The 20,560-nt window shown below is 43.2% G+C and overlaps 1 protein-coding gene across 1 annotated transcript in view; it reads right to left on the reverse strand.

Annotated features, from left to right (window-relative positions):
• Positions 1-285: 285 nt before the first annotated feature.
• The window catches only part of ACAD10 (acyl-CoA dehydrogenase family member 10), a 42,538-nt gene continuing 22,263 nt past the window's right edge, over positions 286-20,560 (reverse strand). Inside the window, exons 8-13 of the mRNA XM_049619930.1 lie at positions 18,613-18,681; positions 16,894-17,075; positions 10,324-10,474; positions 9,100-9,251; positions 7,342-7,515; positions 286-1,037 (exon numbers count right to left, since the gene is read on the reverse strand). Coding sequence (XP_049475887.1) covers positions 853-1,037; positions 7,342-7,515; positions 9,100-9,251; positions 10,324-10,474; positions 16,894-17,075; positions 18,613-18,681 — 913 coding nt within the window. The 3' untranslated portion in view covers positions 286-852. The remainder of the gene's footprint in view (positions 1,038-7,341; positions 7,516-9,099; positions 9,252-10,323; positions 10,475-16,893; positions 17,076-18,612; positions 18,682-20,560) is intronic.

Below are 20,560 nucleotides of genomic sequence, written 5' to 3' on the forward strand. Positions count from 1 at the left end.
ATGGCTGAAACACAGTTTACAGTTGACTTTAGCCCTTTACTTTTGACATTATGGGTTCTTTAAAGAGACTTTATTGGGGCACCTGGGTGACTCAGGCAGTTGAGCATCTGACTCTTGGTTTCGGCTCAGGTCATGATCTCACAATTCATGGGATTGAGCCCCACGTCAGGCTCTGCACTGAGAGCGTGGAGACTCTTGGGATTCTCTCTCCCTCTCTTTGCCCTCCCCTGTATGTGCAAGGTTTCTCTCTCTCTCTCTCTCTCTCTGAAAATAAGTAATTAAACCTTTTAAAAATAAGAGGCTTTATTAACTGATGTATTTTATATCACCGTGTTTCAAATTTACATAATTCACATATGCACAAAATAAGCCCGCCTGTCTTGGGGGCATGAACCACACACAGACCTGGTGTTCCTGTGCCTGGGCTGAGGTATCTGGCCATGACACGGTCACACAGAGAAAGCAATGAAGTGGAAACCGAGTAATCTAGAGCTAGCTTTTCCTGATGATGATGAAAAACAAAGATAATTCATTACAGCCCTCTTGTCTCTTCACTGCTTAGGAGGGGAACAGACGTGTCTGGTCAATGAGCTGGGGTTCCACCATGTTAATGACATCTTACCAACTCTCAATACGCTGCTTTCCATTGAGATATTCAATCAGCAGGGAAGCGGTCCATCCCTCTGCTGAGGCTTGGTGACTCCATAAGCTCTGACTCAGCGGGGTACACACGTCATGGCTTTAGTCACTGATACAGCTCCCTGACTGGTGGGGAAAGGCCCTCTGGAGAGAGAACCAGAGTTCCCTTTGAGGCGTGAGCCGGGGAAGATTCTGTAAAGGGGATATAACTGCTCACGCCTGAGGTGCTCGGCAGGGACTGTGACCAGCCTGAGTGTGATAGGACCTCGTTGATGGTTTCGTGGCTGGCATCTCTTTGAAAACCCGGAACCCTTCTTTGATGGCAAAATCCCATGCCAGGTTAGACATAAATTCAGGCAGTTTTCCACTTTGTTTGGTGTCCACAAAGCTTGCTTGCCCTAAGCAGAAGCAAAGAAAAACAGTGATTACTCCCAAGCAACCCTTAATAAGAATGCTGTCAGCAGCCACTACCATTTGCTGAGCACTTGGCCATATACCAAACACAGTGCTAAGCGCTCTGCGTGGATTATTATAGCTCATCGAATTCCCGAAGCATTATGATGCTTTTAATCCCCACTTTACAGAAAGAATCTGGGTCTTAGGAAGCATAGACAAGCTGACAGCAGTGGGCTTGGAGCCAGGAGTCAGGCTCATCTGGACTGCTCCCTGCTCTTTACCTCTTCTTTCCGTCAAGGCACTAAATGAAGCCAGGGACACCCCCAGTCACTTGTGCTGTCGCCACGGGGCTATCGAAAGCCCTGCATTATCTTAGACTGACTGCTCTTGCTGCAAAACCAGTAACAACCGTCCCCAGGGACCAAGTTAACGACAGATCTCTGGACACCACTCTGTGCAGATGAATGCCGGTGTCAGCCCTGTAGAACTCACTCCACTTATGCTCTCACTGCTTTTTTTTTTTTTTTTTTTTTAATACATGCATCAAGACTTTTAAAAAGTAAAAATTTTTTTAAATTGAAGTACGGTGTATATACGCCCTCTTTATAAAAGTGTATAGTTCTGTGAGTTTAGTCAGGTAACCAGCACTGCCATCAACATACAAAATATGTCCATCATCCCCAAATTTCCATGGTGTCCCTTTGTACACAACCCTTTGCCCCAGCCCCAGCAACAGTGATCTCTGTTTCTTTTAGAGAGAGAGAGAGAGAGAGAGAGAGAGAGAGAGAGAGAGAGAGAAGGAGAGAGAATCTTAAGTAGGCTCCATGTGCAGTGCAGAGCCTGACAAGGGGCTCGATCTCATGACCCTGGGATCATGACCTGAGCCAAAATCAAGAGACAGACGCTTAACCGACTGAGCCACCCAGGCGCCCCACCCCCTTTTAAATCTCTGTTTCCCTAGTTGGTTTTTTCTGGAATGTCACGTAAATATACACATCATAGGGTGTGCAGTCTTTTCACTGTGGCTTCTTGCATTCAGTGAACTGCATCCGAGATCCCTGCATGAAGCGTGTATATTGTCTCTTTATAGTGAGCTTCTTCACAGCCAACCCTCCTAGATTATTTTTAGCATTTCCGTATTCTAAAAAGACTGTGTTTTCCTCATTCTCTTTGTATCGATAAATGGATCTTTGCAGAGGCCTATTTTTCTTCTGGTCCCTGCCACAGCCAATTTCCCCAAGGAGCCATTTTCACAAAGCTTTGGTGTTAAAGATATTATGCTGTTCTTACAGATCAGGAGCCAAATCCATGTGCTACATAGCAGAGAAGTCAGGCCGCCAGACAAGTCTTTACTCAGCACCTTCCGGGGGTCGTCATGGACCCAGGCCCTGGGGGGGGCGGGGAGGGGGGCAGTCGGGAACCAGACAGCCCCCTTCCCTGAGTCACTGTGAGGGCAGTGAGGGCAGATGCGCACTCTCTCATGAGGGGCTGCATCTCCCCAGCCCGTTGTTACTGACTGCACATGCCACGTGCAAGCAAGACCCCCCCCTTGAACTCACTGCCCTTCATAATGACCTCCTTTTCCTAGCAGAGAATACGTAGGCGCTCTCTTCATTTTCCTCTCCTTAAGTCGATCTCCCTCTCAGAGTGCTGCTCTGTCTCTTGGAAAGTTGCCGATAAGAGCCCGGGCTGACTTAAAGCTATCATTACTTCTGTGTATTTTCCCACATGTCGTCTCAGCAGAGGAGACTGCAGCCTCCTAAGCTGTGGTCACAAGCACTTCTTCCGTTCTAGAATTTCAGCAGCCGTCTACCGGAAACCTAAATGTCAGCACCCACATGCCGACTATAAATCAGTGGCCCCTGCCCCCGGCTCTGGGCATGGTTCTCCCCTTCCCCACCCAGTGATGAGCTAACACCACCAAGAATGCCTTTGAAACAAATGCTCCTTCTCCAAACCCCACCTTCCAGGGCAATACCAAGTTCTTCCCTTCTTCAAACAGGAAAATGCTTTTAGACAGAAATAATATTTGCATTCGTAGAGCCGGGTTTCTTCTTCCCCTCGTGTAACATTATTACACTATTCTTCAAAAAACGGATTCCCGGTTTTATGTGAGAAAACTACGTCACTTCCTCTGTGTGTCTGGCTGGCTTCCCGGGTGGGAGGGGAAGGAGCGCCAACAGGATCGGAGGAACGCAGTCGTGTAAGGACAGCACATGTGTATTCCTGTGTGCTGGAGCGTTTTACCTCCGAGCCGAGGGAAGCGTGAAGCCAAGCCAGTGGCACACAGGACCTTGGAAACTGTCAAATGGCTTCCTGTTAGGCCCATTGGCGGCAATACCAATGGGGTTTACAGGTGTCGAGACTCCAGAAGAGATCATTTAGAGTCCACTCAGCTTATCCGCAGGCACTGGAACAGGATCCAGTGAGAACACAGCCGTCGTCTAGAAAATGTCTACAGGCAGTCAGGCCTGTTCGTCACCTGATGGACCCAACAGCCCTTCTGCTTGATTAAATATTTCTGGTTAGCTTTCATTGCGAAGCCCTAACAAAAACTGGGAAATGGTTGGTTAGAACTAATGCTCTCTGGAGGAAGCAAAAATACGGTTTTCGAGAATTCCTGCTTATTGAGACCCCTATCGTCAGATCAGGGCGGGTGAAACTAGAAGTCATCTGAGTGCCGACTTTTCTCTGAACATTGTTTTGCTCACGACTTTGTACTGCTAGTTCCTAGTACTTGGCTTGGCAGAGGTTCAGATCCTTGTGAATGAACGATCAATTCCCCCACTCCAACTGCCTTTCTCATTAGAATACGAGAACCTGGCTGAGGACGACAGGTGGCCGCCAAGCTTAGGATGTCGATGACCTGGAAGCTAAGATGTTCCTGTTGTACTAGCAAACCCACTGCTGGGTTTCTCTCTACTTGACTTTTGTCTTAATTTTGGAAACTTTCAAAGATATATAAAAATAGAGTGAAGGGTTTAAGGAATCTGGAAGTGTCTACCACTCAGCTTAAACAATCATCAAAGTATGGCCAATCTTGTTTCATTCTCTGTCGTCCCCATCCTCACTGCCTTAGATTTTTCTGAAGTAAATCCCAAGCATTAGATCATGCCATCTGTAAATATTTCATTTATGTCTAATAGCACTTAAAAGCACACAGTACCATCATCACTCTTAAAAAACAGTTAACTGGGACGCTCAGCCGGTCTTGATTTGAGCTCAGGTCATGATCCCAGGGTCATGGGATCGAGCCCTGTATCAAGCTCTTGCTGAGTGTGGAGTCTGCTTGGGATTGTCTCTCTCTCTCTCTCTCTCTCTCTCTCCCTCACTCCTCCCCCACACGCATGTGCACACGTGTACACTCTCTCTCAAAAATAAACACACTTGGGGCGCCTGGGTGTGGTTAGGCAAAGTGGTTAGGCAACCGACTTTGGCTCGGGTCATGATCTCACAGTTTGTGAGTTAGAGCCCCGTGTTGGGCTCTGTGCTGACAGCTCAGAGCCTGGACCCTGCTTCGGATTCTGTGTCTCCCCCTCTCTCTGCCCCTCCCCTGCTCATGCTCTGTCTCTCTGTCTCTTAATAATAAATAAACGTGAAAAAAAACAACACACTTAAAAAAAAGATTCTCTCTCCACCTCTGCTCCTCTCCCCCCACTCATGTGTGTTCTCTTCTCTCAAATAAAAAAATAAAAATAAAAATAAAGTAAGTTAACTATGACTCCAATATCACTAACTATCCAGTCAGAATTCAAATTTCACTGACTATCGCGTAAATTTTTTTTATAATTTGTTTTTTCAAATAGGGATCTAAATAAGATCCAAACACTGTAACTGGCTGATGTGTCTTTTAAGTCCCTTTCAATCTATAGGTTCCCTTTGCATCTTTTCTTTTCCCCCCTGACATTCATTTGTTGAAGAAACTGAAGTGTCCCCAAATCTGGATGTTGTGAGTGGCTGTGCCTCAGTGCTGATGTTGAATGTGCTCCTCTGACCCTCTGTTTCCTGTAAGCTGGGAGTTAGCACTACGGCTCGGTCAGATCCAGGTCTGACTTTTGGGGAAGCATCAAGAGGTATGTAATGTCTGGCTGTTTCTCTCTTGCTGACATTAGCACCATGGATACTTATTTTCTGGACCCATTAATGTAGAGGGGTGGAAAACTGGTGATACGCTAATTCTGTCATTCTGTCTGAGATACTTCCCTAGAGAGAAACTTTCCCTCAGTTATTTTGTTAGCCTGACACATAATTTGTGAGTGAGACTTTGACTCTGGTTTAGTGTCACTCTTTACTCATGGATTTAAACATACTTGATGTGTTCCCCATCCATTTCAGTTCATCCTTACTGGTGCTCAAAGTGTCCTGTCATTAGCAACTAGGAGCCCATGAGAGCTGGTTCCTGAGTCCTTTAGATATGACCCGAGTAGTCTTCAACAGCCTACTATATGACAAGGTGTTCCAGGTTCATCTGTAGATTGCCTGCCCTAGACCTGAACACGGTCCTGGCTCCTTCCGGTGGGAATGGAATTTAGAGATGATGACATGGCGAAAACTGGGAGTACAGAATGCTACTGGGTTAGTCACTATTTCTAGGACTTTTTGGCGGGTTCTGTCTGCTTTCTGCTGTTCCTTTCTACATAGGAAACAAACTATAACCTGCTTTTCTATCAACTTAAATAATTTAGGATATAGATGATTTCATTTACTATCCCGCAAGATCTAAAATTAATACTAGAGTGTTTACATAGATAGATAGATAGATAGATAGATGGTACATTTATATACACATTCAATTCAACCGTCAGTTCTGAGTAGCAACAATGAACTTTTCTTCCCAGAAGCTCAGACACACAAGATATAATCTAGAACTCCAAGCTAGTTCAGTAAAGCATTTTCCCATGTATGTAAAAGCACCATCAAAGAAGACACATAATCTTTTTTCTTCCTTCAGCAATCCTCTTACTGGGATTTGGCAACATGTACAAAAAATTAAAATGCACATACTTTAACTTAGCAATTCTAATTCTGGGAATTTATCCTTTGGGTTTATTCACGCATGTGCAGAAGAGGGTGTTCACCAACCACTATCTGTGTTTGCTAAAATGTGCAAATAATCCAAAGATATATTGATGAGAGAATGGGTTAAATAAATTACACTACATCCATACAATGGGACGTACTATAGAAATCAAAAACAATGATGTATATCTGTACATATTCACACGGGAAGGTCTCTATGAAATATTGTGAAAATTAAAATAAGTGAAAATAAAAGCAAGGAATGTACTTTATGTTGTTGTAAAGTATATATCTATAATAATTATATGTATGTATATATTCTATATATACACACATATCATATCCTACATATACACACATATAAATATTTCATAGGAATTCTTAAGCATAAAAAATTAAAAATGAAGGTACTAAAAATACATGTAGGATGATCACATTTTTATGAAACTTGGAGAAAGAGAGAAGATAGATACACAGAACAAATTGGGGGACCCATGAAACTTTTAAGGGTGGCGTTTATGTTTAAGAAATGGTACTGAGAAAAAAGGAAAATAATTTTGTATTCTTTACGACTGCATTCTTATCATGTAAGTTTTTACTTAAAAAATTGTATGTTATGTTAATAATTTTTTAAAGTTTGGGGCGCCTGGGTGTGGCTCAGTTGGTTAAACGTCCGATTCTTGATTTTGGCTCAGGTCATGGCCTCACGGTTCGTGAGTCGGAGCCCCACATTGGGCTGTGTGCTGGCAGTGTGGAGCCTGCTTGGGATTTTCCGTCTCTGTCTCTCTGTCTCTCTTTCTCTCTCTCCCCCTCTGCCCCTCGCGCCTGCACATGTGCACACTCTCTCTCTCAAAATAAACATTAAAAAATTTTTTTTAAGTTTAAATATTTTAAAGAATACATATAGGGGCGCCTGGGTGGCTCGGTCGGTTAAGCATTCAACTTCAGCTCTGGTCATGATATTGTGGTCCGTGAGCTCGAGTGCCGTGTCCAGCTCTGTGCTGACAGCTCAGAGCCTGCAGCCTGCTTCGGATTCTGTCTCCCTCTCTCTCTCTCTGCCCCTCCCCTGCTTGCACTCGGTCTCTCTCTCTCAAAAATAAATAAACGTTAAAAAAAATTTAAGAATACATATATATATATATATATATATGCTATTAATGACAGATGGTTGAGTTAACTGAATATTGTAGAATTCTGGCCAAATTGGTCACAGGAGGGTTTCTAGGGGGAGAAGCTGAGTGGTTGGGGCTCAGACCCTCAGGCAGGCTGTCCTGAGCCACCCGTTACCTGTGAGCGAGCGCTTATAGACTCCCTGCAGGATCGCGGCCATGCGGAAAAAGGAGAAGGCCATGTAGAAGTTCCAGTTCTCAGTAGGAGGGATCCCCGAGTGAAGACAGTACATCCTGAAATACTCCTCTGCAGTAGGGATTCCCAGCTGAGTGAAGTCACAGTCACTGAAACCTGAGGTGACAGACAGAGCCATGTCTGGGCAGTGACCACACACTCCCTTGTGGCCACAGGTATCCGAATTATGAAAATCACTTCCTGCCTTGGAAATGAGTGTTACAACGAATTCACAGGGTCAGCTCCTTATTTCAACAGCTCTTCCGCCCCCACATGGCTGGGATCCTGGCACGAAGCTATTCACAAATTGGCCCTTGAAAGTTTCAGACTAAACTGGCAGTAGTGGAGGGAACGAGGGGCCTCCACTTCCACCTGGGCCACAGTTCAGGGTGGATGCGTAGGATTTTCCATCTGCCATTTGACAAAAAATGGTATTGAAAGAAAGATCCTGCCAAAGTTTGAAAAAAATAATTACAACAAATCAGAAATGTGTACTGATTTCCTTCATTGGTAACATTTTCATGGCTTAGAAGCATGTAATATATTTTGTTCCTGGGACTTTGTTCGGAGTATACCTTATAATATAGGCAAAGAGACTCCTACAAAGATGTTCACTGCCTTTTTTTGTGAGGGTTGGGGGGAGGTAGCGTAAAAGAAAAATTGAAAACAAAATTAAATATCCAAATGAGATACTGAGATATTTGTCTTAAGACATTTGTCAAATGTCTTGATTCAATTAATTCTATTCAAAAAAATCCTATTTCATCATTAAAAATGATGCTGTAGAAGAAATACTTAATGGCATAAAAACACGTAATTAAGTGAAAAAAAAAAAACAGGCCATAAAATCATATAATCACATTTTCATTTAACCAAATGCACGTACACACACCAAAAGATGAAAATGTTGGCAGTGCTCATCTCTGGGACTGTTGATGATGTTAACTTTTCCTTTTGTTATTTGTTGGCTCTAACATTTTATTTTAATTTTTTATTTTTTTAAATTGACGTCCCAATTAGTTAGTATATAGTGCAACAATGATTTCAGGAGTAGATTCCTTAGTGCCCCTTCCCCATTTAGCCCATCCCCCCTCCCGCAGCCCCTCCAGTAACCCTCAGTTTGTTCTCTATATTTAAGAGTCTCTTCTGTTTTGTCCCCCTCCCTGTTTTTATATGATTTTTGTTTCCCTTCCCTTATGTGCATCTGTTTTGTCTCTTAAAGTCCTCATATGAGTGAAGTCATAGGATTTTTGTCTTTCTCTGACTAATTTCACTTAGCATCATAGCCTCCAGTTCTATCCACATAGTTGCAAATGCAAGATTTCGTTCTTTTTGATTGCCGAGTAATACTCCATTGTATAGATAGACCACATCTTTATCCATTCCTCCATCGATGGACATTTGGGCTCTTTCCATACTTTGGCTATTGTGTTGGCTCTAACATTTTAAAATAAGTTTGTATTTTTTATTTAGAAAATTAGATAGAAATTAGTTGAGTAAAAACATAGGAGGGGCCTATGCACACATCCTTCTCGCTTAAAATACACCTACACATATTTCCCTCCACTGGCAGGAATGCATTTTCCAGCCAAACCACCAGGACCTCAATTTCATGCACCAACCGATCACGGTTACTTCTGTGCCTCAGGTGCTTTGAGAATGGAGCTGCCCTGTTCCCTCTTCTCCCTCAGCTGTTCCTACCTCGAAGCAGGGACCCGGGAAAACTGGATGGCAAGTAGTGAGCGAGGCAGCTGGAGGCTACGTCCACAAGGGGGTCGCCTAAGGTAGAGAGTTCCCAGTCAAGGACGGCAAGCACCTCGGCCTTTTCTGGATGGAACAGCAGGTTGTCCAGCCTGAATAAGCCACAAAAGGAACGGAAAGACAGCTCTAAGGAAACTGAGTGCTAGGGGTGTGTCCTGTGCTGGGTGTCTTCCATTTGCCCCTGCAAATGCACTCCCCACCCTATGAGCCCCTCAGTGCCCACGTCCACTGGCTCCCTTGCCCTATGGCTCAGGTGGGCTCAGCCAATGAAGACATCAGCAGGAGACGAGAAGGAGGCAGATAGGTGAGGGACGCTATATTCCTCTCCCAAGGGCCATAAGAGCTGTGGTCCAGGAGCCCTCTCCACAGAGTGACCTCTCTGGGTTCTCGTCCTTCCTCCTTCCCTCTGATGGATTTAAAACTGGTCTGTACATTCTTTGACACTTCTTACACAAAAGGAAGAGTCTAATTCTTTGCTGCTTGAGGCAACTGGCTTCTGACAAATATAATGCAGGTGGAAGTGATGCTAAGAGACTCTAGAGACCAGCTCAGAAAAGGTGACCAGCTCCCAGTCAGCCCTCTCTCTTGGAACACACACGTTTGCAGCCCTGAGCCACTTAGGTAAGGAGTCCAGCTGCCCAGAAGCTGCTATGCTGGAGGGACCACGTGGGAGACCAAAGAGAGGCCCAGGGAGCCCAGCTCAGTCTTCTCTGCCCCAGTGCCAGGCATGTGGGTGAGCCTTCAGGAGAGTCCAGCCCCCAGCCTGACAGCCTCCCCAGTTGAAACCAGCTATCCTGTCCCCAGACAGCAGATTTCATGAGCAAAATAACTGCCATCACTGTTTACAGCCATGCGGTTTTGGAGGAGTCTTTTATGCAGTCGTAATAACTGGAGCACACACTTGCACTTTCAAACCTAGGGCTGTAATAACTCCCACTGTTGCACAGGACAGCCCCCCATCATAACGAATTTTCTGGCCCCAAATGTCAAGAGGCCAAGGTGGAGAAACCATGCCTTAAAAGGGCACGCACAAGGAGATCCTCTGTGAAGAAGTAATTCTCAACTATAAATTGGGTTCAGACTAGCTGTTTGATTTCCGCTTCAAGGGCCCTGCCCATCATTTTCCACGTCTAGGTAGTCACTCCTCCTCACAGCCATGCCTACCTGAAGTCCCCATGCACCAGTGTGGTCTTCTGTTGCCTGGGAAGATGGTGCGGCAGCCATTGGATGAGCCTCTCCATCGCCGGGATGGTGCTGGTTTCTGAGGCTCGATAGTGCTTAATCCAGGTTTGCACCTGATGTGGAATATAGTCCCCTGAGGGAAAGAGAATGAGAACATGGCATGCCACTCTAACATCCTCCAAAAGTTCCAGAAGGTAACCAAAACAGTGAAAGTCTTGTTAATGCTCTGTGGTATCATCTTCTTTTTTTTAATTTTATTTTCTTTTATTATTTTATCTTTACTTTTTTTTTTTTTTTTTTTAATAATTTACATCCAATTTAGTGAGCATATGGTGCAACAATGATTTCAGGAGTAGATCCCTTAAGCCCCTTACCCAGTTAGCCCATCCCCCCTCTCACAACCCCTCCAGCAACCCCTCCTCCCCCTCTGTTTGTTCTCTATGTTTAAGAGTCTCTTATGTTTTGTCTCCTTCCCTGTTTTTATATTATGTTTGCTTCCCTTCCCTTGTGTTCGTCTGTTTTGTCTCTTAAAGTCCTCCAATGAGTGAAGTCATATGATATTTGTCTTTCTCTGACTGGCTAATTTCACTTAGCATAATACCGTCCAGTTCCATCCACACAGTTGCAAATGGCAAGATTTCATTCTTTTTGATTGCCGAGTAATACTGCATCAAATATATATATATATATATATATATATATATATATATATACACACACACACACACACACACACAGCACATCTTCTTTATCCATTTATCTATCAATGGACATTTGGGCTCTTTCCATACTTTGGCTATTGTCAATAGAACTGCTATAAACATTGGGGTGCATGTGTCCCTTCGAAACAGCCCACCTGTATTCCTTGGATAAATACCTAGTAGTGCAATTGCTGGGTCATAGGGTAGTTCTATTTTTAACTTTTTGAGGAACCTGCATATTATTTTCTGGAGTGGCTGCACCAGTTTGTATTCCCACCAGCAGTGCAAAAGAGAACCTTTTTCTCCACATCCTTGCCAACATCTGTCATTGCCTGAGTTGTTAATGTCAGCCATTCTGACAGGTGTGAGGTGGTATCTCAGTGTGGTTTTGATGTGTATTTCCCTGATGATGAGTGATGTTGAGCATTTTTTCATGTGTCGGTTGGTCATCTGGATGTCTTCTTTGGAGAAGTGTCCATTCATGTCTTTTGCCCATTTCTTCACTGGTTTACTTGTTTTTTCGGTGTTGAGTTTGGTAAGTTCTCTATAGATTTTAGATCCTAACCCCTTATCTGATATATCTCCTCCCATTCCATTAGTTGCCTTTTAGTTTTGCTGATTGTTTCCTTCGCTGTGCAGAAGCTTTTTATTTTGATGAAGTCCCAATAGTTCATTTTTGTTTTTGTTTCCGTTGCCTCTGGAGACGTGTTGAGTAAGAAGTTGCTGCAGCTGAGGTTAAAGAGATTTTTGCCTGCTTTCTCCTCGAGGATTTTGATGGCTTCCTGTCTTACATTGAAGTCTTTCATCCATTGTGAGTTTGTTTTTGTGTATGGTGTAAGAAAGTGGTCCAGGTTCATTCTTCTGCTGTCCAGTTTTCCCAGCACCACTTGCTGAAGAGACTCTTTTTTCCATTGGATATTCTTTCCTGCCTTGTCAGAGATTAGTTGGCCATACGTTTGTGGGTCCATTTCTGGGTTCTCTATTCTGTTCCATTGATCTGAGTGTCTGTTTTTGTGCCATGTGGTATCACCTTCTGATGACCTAGGAGTTTCTCATGTGATGCTCCTGCCATCGTGGCTGGATTTCAGTGTGATCTGGGTACTGTTTCCAGCCACATGGCCTGCAAGCCTGATCCCTGGCCCTCTCAGACATCCGACAAGCTTCCTAACAGCCTTTAAAAAATCCCTTGTTGGCTAAACAACAGTGGTTGGCTAAGAGCATGGAGTCTGGGGCTGGGCTGCCTCGGTATGTTTCCCAGCTCTGCCATTCTCTATCTTTCTGATCTCAGACAGGTGACTTAACCTCTCTGTGCCTCAGTTTTCCCTCCTCAGTGAGATGTTCCTCAGAGAGTTGTTGGGAGGATAAAATGTGTAAAGGCCCCTGGAAATGTTCCTGGCATGTAATACTACTACATGAGTATTTGCTATCATTATTCAGTTGTTTGCTAAGAAACCCAAGAGATACCAAAGTTGAGGAACTTGCAAGTTATATCTGGGACCAGGACACTGGAAGGAGTTCTGGAGTCAACTCAGCTCACAGTCAAGGTCTTCAATTGATTTAACTTCTCTGAGCCTCACTTGCTTCTTCTATAGGAGTATATTGACACCTAAATTCCACAAGACTGTTGTGAAGGCTAACAGAAATCCATACAGAACATGCCAGATACTTAGCTGCACAGAAGGCTGCTCCATGAATGGTGGCATTATTGTCCCGGTTATTGTCAATTGATCATTATTAATTGTCACTATTAATATAACTAAAAATTAATAAATGTGTCAGGTCCCTGGATCTAAGCCAAGCCCTCATCCTTCATCTGAAAGAGCAATGGTCCCCAGAGGCTGAAGGGTTTGAAGATAAGGATAGAGACGTCAAGCTCCTTCTGTGCAGTCCACTCACAGTTGGGGCATCCAGACATGAGCCCTTTGGAAAATCTAGTTGGGTCATGAGAGGTGGAGATCAAAATCCACAGGAATTTAATCCAAAACAAATCAAGCCTTTAGAACTAACTTCTAGTTTTCAGAATTATAGGAAATAGAGTAAAGTAAACCATAAGGAAACAATCAAGACAAATATATAAGACAACTGACTTGGTCTTTTTTTTTTTTTTTCCTTGAGAGACAGAGAGAGATAGAGAGAGAGAGAGAGAGAGAGAATATCTTAAGCAAGCTCCAGGCTTGATCTCACAACTATGGGATCGTGACCTGAGCCAAAATTAAGAGTTGGATGCTTAACCAACTGAGCCACCCAAGCGCTCCCTGACTTGGTGTCAAAAAATTCATTAAAAAAAACAGGTGGGGGGCGGGGGGACTGTTCTAGATTCCTTGATCAGATCCTGATATGGGGGAGGGGGACTCATTTATAAAAGATATAAGGGGATAACTGATGAAGTCTATCTGAATATGGATTGGGTTTTAGATATTCTGGGGAAATTTTTAATTTTCTTGGATGTGATAATGGTATCGGAGAATGCCCTTATTTTTAAGGAAATGCATAAAGTATTTAGGAGTTAAGTGTTAGGGTCTCTACAACTTTGTTAAATATATAGGGAGAGAGACAAACAGAAGAAGAGGGAGAAGGAAAGAGAAAAGTGAATATGGCAAAAGTTCAGCATTGTTAAAATTAGTAGCGGGCATGTGTAGTTATTCATTGTACTATTTCACGTTTCTGTAAGCTTGAAAATTATCAGGCTAAGATGTCAAATACAAAACTCACAGGAGCTGAGCCTTTGTGAAAGGAGCCCTTCAGGAAAACCTCCGATGTGGATTTGGAACCTCCCGCCCCTCACACACACCAGCCCAGGGCTGCACACGTTCCATTTTCACAAGAAGCAGACGCAGCTGCCCCTGTGTCTCTGGCTCTGCTGGCCGCTGGTCTCTCTCAGGCCTGCCAAAGCGCTGAAACATCCTTCCTGAAGCAGACTGCCCCCCTGGGATAAGGAAGGAGGATTATGTGCTCCCTGCAGGTCCTGGGTGGTGAAAAGGTTCTTTGTGGTAATTGGACTGCACCTGAAGGATCTTTGTCAAAAGTCCCTCTTGATTAGAAATCCTGTTTGTGTGCTCTCTCAGTCTTTCTTTTGTGTTTTTACAAATTTAAATGTGTTCTTTTGAATAGATAACACATTCACATTGCTTGGACAAAAGGGCAAACAGTAATCTTTTTCCCACCCCTCCGCCCAGCCATTCAGCTCTTTTCCTCCCCCAAGGCAACCCACGTGACCAGCTTCTTAGGTATTCTTTTGGAGATATTCACTTGTGCCAGCAAATATTTAAATGTATTTGAATATGTAAATTAATTCAAATAGACCACTCTTTACACAAATGGTACTATCTATTTATAGCCAATGCCCTGCCAAGCAGCTGGATTCCTGACATAACCAGAGAAATTGCAGGGTTTTTTTGAAAAGAAAAATCTAGTGCGCCTGTAGCTGGATCAGTGAACCTGAAGCATGACGAAAGTGCTTTATGCTTTCAGACTCAAAACATAGCCAGTGGCCTGGGATGCTGGCCCTTAGATCACATGAAATCACATCAGATTTCTGCTTTGTCTCTTGATGCTAAGAAGTCAGTGGAAAAAATGTCAAAATAGTCTATTTTTTTTTTTAACGTTTATTTTTGAGACAGAGAGAGACAGACCATGAACGGGGGAGGGTCAGAGAGAGAGGGAGACAAAGAATCTGAAACAGGCTCCAGGCTCTGAGCTGTCAGCACAGGGCCCGACGCGGGGCTCGAACTCACGGACCGTGAGATCATGACCTGAGCCGAAGTCGGACGCTTAACCGACCAAGCCACCCAGGCGCCCCAAAATAGTCTACTTTAAAGGCACAGGGGGCACCTGGGTGGCTCAGTTGGTTGAGCGGATGGATCCTCTGTCCCCCTCTCTCTGCCCCTCCCCTGCCTGCACTCTCTCAAAAACATTTAAAAATAAAATAAAATAAAATAAAATAAAATAAAATAAAAGGCACAGGATCCATTCAGACAGCACATGGGAGAGGCTTCCATAAGCTGTTGTCGCTCTAGGACTGGATGTTACACTGCCCACTACTTCATTTGCCTAAGGCTTTATCTTCATTCAAAGCACAGACAGCTGCCACCTCATTTGCTTTTCAGATCAGCCCTGTGAGGGAGGCAGCACAGGCCTTTTTTTTTTTTTTCACACCAAACCTTTACTATTGAGAAAACTATGAGGAGGTAATGTGACTTGCTCAAGGTCGCTGGTAAATTAGCATCCAACTTCTCCTCCAATGCTCCTTCCATCTTGAAACAATCTTGATCAATATGGGCAACATGGGTTGTCTTTGCCCACTTGCCCTTTTACTGGCGAGTAGGGCTGCCAGATAAAATACAGGATACCCAGGGTGCCTGGGTGGCTCAGTTGGTTAAGCGGCCAACTCTTGATTTCAGCTCAGGTCATGATCTCATGGCTCTCATGGGATTGAGCCCACTTTCAGGGACTCTGCACCGACAGCATAGAGCCTGCTTGAGATTCTCAATCTCTCTCTCTCTCACTCCCTCTGCCGCTCCCCCACTCATGCAGGCGTGTGCTCTCTCAAAATAAATAAATAAGCGTTAAAACAAAATACCCACTTAAATTTGAATTTCAGATAAACAACACATTTTTATTTCCAAATGAGACTACCAAGGTGGAGGGGAACCCACAGGGGATGATACGGAGCCCGCTGTACTTGGAAGGGATGGAGGACTCCCTCAGTATGGGCTAGGAGGTCAGCAGGCCTGCTCTGTTGTAGCTAAGTGTCTCAGAGTGATCTGAGTAGGGACTCAGATCAGGTGCCCGTGGAGAGGTGGAGGTACTTCGGCAGAAACGGTAGGAAGTTGATATACACTGGACACATACTATAGCCTTGGATGTGGTCCTACAGAAAAGAGGCACATTTAGGCTAAAAGCAGAGAAAGAAGAAAATACAGCTTCGCTGAGAGATTCTTTTTGACTACAGCCAAGAATACATGCTGGTCAAGAGTCAAATGATACTCTTGTACTTTCCAGGTCAGAAAGAGTGAAATTCTTTGGCTTGTGCTGAAGTTTGTGCATGCAAAAGCATGGAGACATTTGTGACAGTGGTTTTAAAATTGTGTGTGCCTGTCAAATTCATAAAATGCTACACTTCAATACACCTGACTTCAAAAACAAAAACAAAAAAAAAAAAAAGGGAAAGCAAAGCAAAAACAGACAATAACAATGAGGATGAGGAGCAACTGGTACGCTCAGACATTAAAAAACAAGCAGAGGGCACTTCGGTGGCTCAGTGGGTTAAGCGTCAGACCTCAGCTGGTCATGATCTCACAGTTCTTGAGTTCAAGCCCCACTCTCTGCTGTCAGTGGGGAACCCGCTCCGGATCCTCTGTCTCCCTCTCTCTCTGACCCTCCCTCGTGCTTGCTCTCTTTCTCTCTCTCAAAAATAAACATTAAAAAAAAAAAAAAAAAAAAAAACAAGCAGAAACAAACTCTGCAAACAAAATACCTTGGCATAATGGCATTTTAAAAGTCTATCCTTGTTGAAAAGAATATTTAGGGGAAAGAGTAAAAAACAGAAAAAAGTATCTTAAATACTCCTGGCTGGTATCAGAAAAAAGATTAAAATGGTCTAGCAAGATAAAGTTGCAGAGAAGAGAGATTCTGTAGTCCATGAAGGGATGTACCCAAGGATAGGATGTCGTATTCTAGGTAAGTGACACCTCCATTAAAATGTAACTGGATTTCCCAGCAGGAGGCTATGAAGCCCACATCACACTTAGCAAACACTAGGTGCGTGAACAACCTGACATCACGCAAATCCTAAAACCAGGGGCACCATGAGGAAACTATCAGCATGAAAGACAAATGGCCTTGTGCTCACCGTGTTTCGTGTAGTCTTCTAGGCCCGTAGCCTTGAGGTCCACGCTGTGAATTTTGCACAAGACTCTGTTCATGGCAGTGTAAATGGCCCGCCTCTGGGTGGGCTCCAAGCCTGGCAGAGAGGGGTCTCTGTAGATGAGGCCTGGGCAGTACTCCATCAGATAGAAAGGAGTACCGATGACCCTGGGAGGGACACAGACAGGATGTTTCAGTGGCCCAGCTCATAACATGGCAGGCTGTTAGTCATGGTATTGCTCTAACTGTCCTGTGTGTTCATTCCAAGAACTGAGGAAGGAGTTCAGGCCCAGGGTACTGGATGTTTCCTTTCTCCTTCGTGCACGAGCACAGGTTAGAAGCACCCCATCCCCAAACCAGTCCACAGACACAGCCCTGTCTATACTTCCTTGCCCGCATACCTCTCTTCCATTAGGTCCACTTGGGGAAGCTATGGAATGGAGTTTAAGAGTGATAATGTAGGAAAGCATATTGAGAGGAGGCTAGACATTACTAGAAATCAGTTGACTGTTCTAAAAACTTGTTTTGAAAATTCTACCATTAAAACTGTTTATCCTGATTTGACCATGGGCTAGAACTTAAATTTATTATTAAATTATTAATTATCTTAAGTGTAATAATGCTGCTTTGATTATGAAAGAAAATGTCTTTATTTTTAGGGGGGGTATGCAACTTACTTCAAAAGATTCAGCTAAAAATATATATAGAAAAAGAAAATATATTTATAAAATGTATAAAATTATAAAATTATTAGAGTGTGTAATTATTATTATATAAAATTATTTATATCATACACCTATACACGTATGTAAACATACATATATTCACACAGAAGGCAAATATGGCAAAATGTTAGCAACATTTTAATCTAGATGAGAACTCTTTATGCTACTTTTTCTTTCAACTTTTCTATGTTTCAAAATGTTCATAATTAAATAGGTGGGACAAAAAAAAATTCAAAAAGGTTATTGCAAAGCAGTTTAAAAACAACTTAGAAGGACCACAATAAAAGATTAACAAAAACAAACATGAAGCTAGGTGGATCCAATTCTCACAAAAGCAAGTATTTCTTCATCTTTCAGGATAACTTACAGATTTGTGAGCTCTCGGGGTTGGGGGGACGGGGAGGGAATGCTCTAAAGTCTTTCTTCTCTCCCATCCACATTTTGTCTTCATTCTAACAAACTGGGATTTGAGCGACTAGATGGGCTTTTCTCTTCTGTAGTTTGAATATGTAATAAAAAATAAATCCAGTGGCGTCTGCGTGGCTCAGTCGGTTAAGCGTCTGACTTCAGTTCAGATCATGATCTCACAGTTTGTGAGTTTGAGCCCCGCATCGGGCTCTATGCTCACAGCCCAGAGCCTGGACCCTGCTTCAGATTCTTTGTCTCTCTCTCTCTCTCTCTCTCTCTCTCTCTGCCTCTGCCCCACTTGCTCTCTCTCCCTCTCTCTCTCAAAAATAAATAAACATTAAAACAAATTAGTCAATCAATCAATCAATCAATCTGGAAGCACCTGGATGGCTCAGTGGGTTAAAGCATCTGGCTCTTGATCTTGGCTTAGGTCATGATCTCACGGTTTGTGAGATTGAGCCCCGGTGAGTGCAGAGCCTGCTTGGAATTCTCTCTCTCCCTCACTCTCTGCCCCTCCCCCCCCAGATAAATAAATAAACATTTAAAAATAAATAAATAAATCTCATCATTACCCTGAGTCTTCACAGAGGTCAAGAACTCTGGGGACAGGCACCCCAGCATTTGCAAGGGCTTTCATTATCCTGCCAGAATAAAGAGAAATGAATGAAAATGCTGGCTGAATTGATGAGATTTTCTTGAAATTATTTTTCTGAATTAAAATTAGTGTACACAGGAATTAAAACAGAATTCTAAAAAATATCAAATTGACCCCGAGGTATGCAAGAAGAACAAACAACAGATGGAACAAACAAAAACCAAATAGCAAAATTATAGACTTAAGTCAAATATATCAATAGTTACATTACATTGATTAGACTAAACATTTCAGTTGAGACAGAGATTGTCGTATTGCACAGAAAAGCAAGACCTAGCTACATGCTGTCTACAGAAGACATTCTTTATATATAAAAACATAGGGAAAGGAGCACCTGGGTGGCCCAGTCGGTTAGGTGGCCAACTTCAGCTCAGGTCATGATCTCATGGTCTGTGAATTTGAGCCCTGCGTCGGGCTCTATGCTAACAGCTCAGAGCCTGGAGCCTACTTCTGATTCTGTGTCTCTCTGACCCTCCTCCACTCACATTCTCTCTCTCTCAAAAATGAATAAATGTTAAAAAAAATTTAAAAAAAAATTTTTTTTTTCAACGTTTTTTATTGATTTTTGGGACAGGAGAGACAGAGCATGAACGGGGGAGGGGCAGAGAGAGAGGGAGACACAGAATCGGAAACAGGCTCCAGGCTCCGAGCCATCAGCCCAGAGCCTGACGCGGGGCTCGAACTCACGGACCGCGAGATCGTGACCTGGCTGAAGTCGGACGCTTAACCGACTGCGCCACCCAGGCGCCCCTAAAAAAATTTTTTTTAAAGAAATAGCCACATTAATATCAGAGAAAGGACACTTTAAGACAAAGAGTACTACCAGAAGCAGAGGGACATTTCCAGATGATACAAGAATTAATCCATCAGGAAGATACTGCCATCATAAATGTGTACATGCCTCATAACAGGACTTCAAAATGAAAGAAAAACGATCAGAATTACAGAGAGAAATGGACAAATCCACAATCATAGTTGAGACTATAGTACCCCTTTATCAGTAACTGATGGAACTAGAACAAATATCAGTAAGACAAAGATCCAAGTGATACTACCAACGACTTGACCTGATGGCCATTCCCCCAATACTCAACAAGGGCAGGATACACATTCTTTTGAAGTACACACAGTACGTTCACCAAGATAAATCATATGCTGGTTCGTATGATTAAGTAACGGAAATCTTAAACAGTATTTCTAAGATCTCAATGGTATTAAACTAAAAATCATTAGTTTATGACATGTAGAAAAAGCTCAAATATTTGAGGGGTGCCTGGCCGGCTTGATCGGAAGATCATGCAGCTCTTGATCTCAGGGTTGTGAGTTTGAGCCCCATGTGAGGTGTAGATTACTTAAATAAATAAAACATTTTTTTAAAAAGCTCCAATATTTGCAAATTAAAGAACACACTTTCATATAAGCCATGGGTCAAACAAGATATTACGAGGGAAATTAGAAAATATTTTAAACTGTAATAACAATAAAAAATACAACATGTCAAAATTTGTGAGATACAGAAGTGCTTAGAAAGTAACGTATAACTTTAAATACTTGTAAAAAGACTTTAAATCAGTTACACTATGAAGGAAAAAATAAGCCCAGAGTAAGTAGATGGAAAGGAATAAAGATAGAACAGAAATAAATGAGACAGGGGTGCCTGGGTGGCTCAGTCGGTTAAGCGTCCGACTTTGGCTCAGGTCATGATCTCGCGGTCCGTGAGTTCAAGCCCCCCGTCGGGCTCTGTGCTGACTGCTCAGAGCCTGGAGCCTGTTTCAGATTCTGTGTCTCCCTCTCTCTCTGACCCTCCCCCGTTCATGCTCTGTCTCTGTCTCAAAAATAAATAAACGTTAAAAAAAATTAAAAAA

Source organism: Panthera uncia (assembly GCF_023721935.1).
Source record: "Panthera uncia isolate 11264 chromosome D3 unlocalized genomic scaffold, Puncia_PCG_1.0 HiC_scaffold_8, whole genome shotgun sequence".
Lineage (NCBI taxonomy): Eukaryota > Metazoa > Chordata > Mammalia > Carnivora > Felidae > Panthera > Panthera uncia.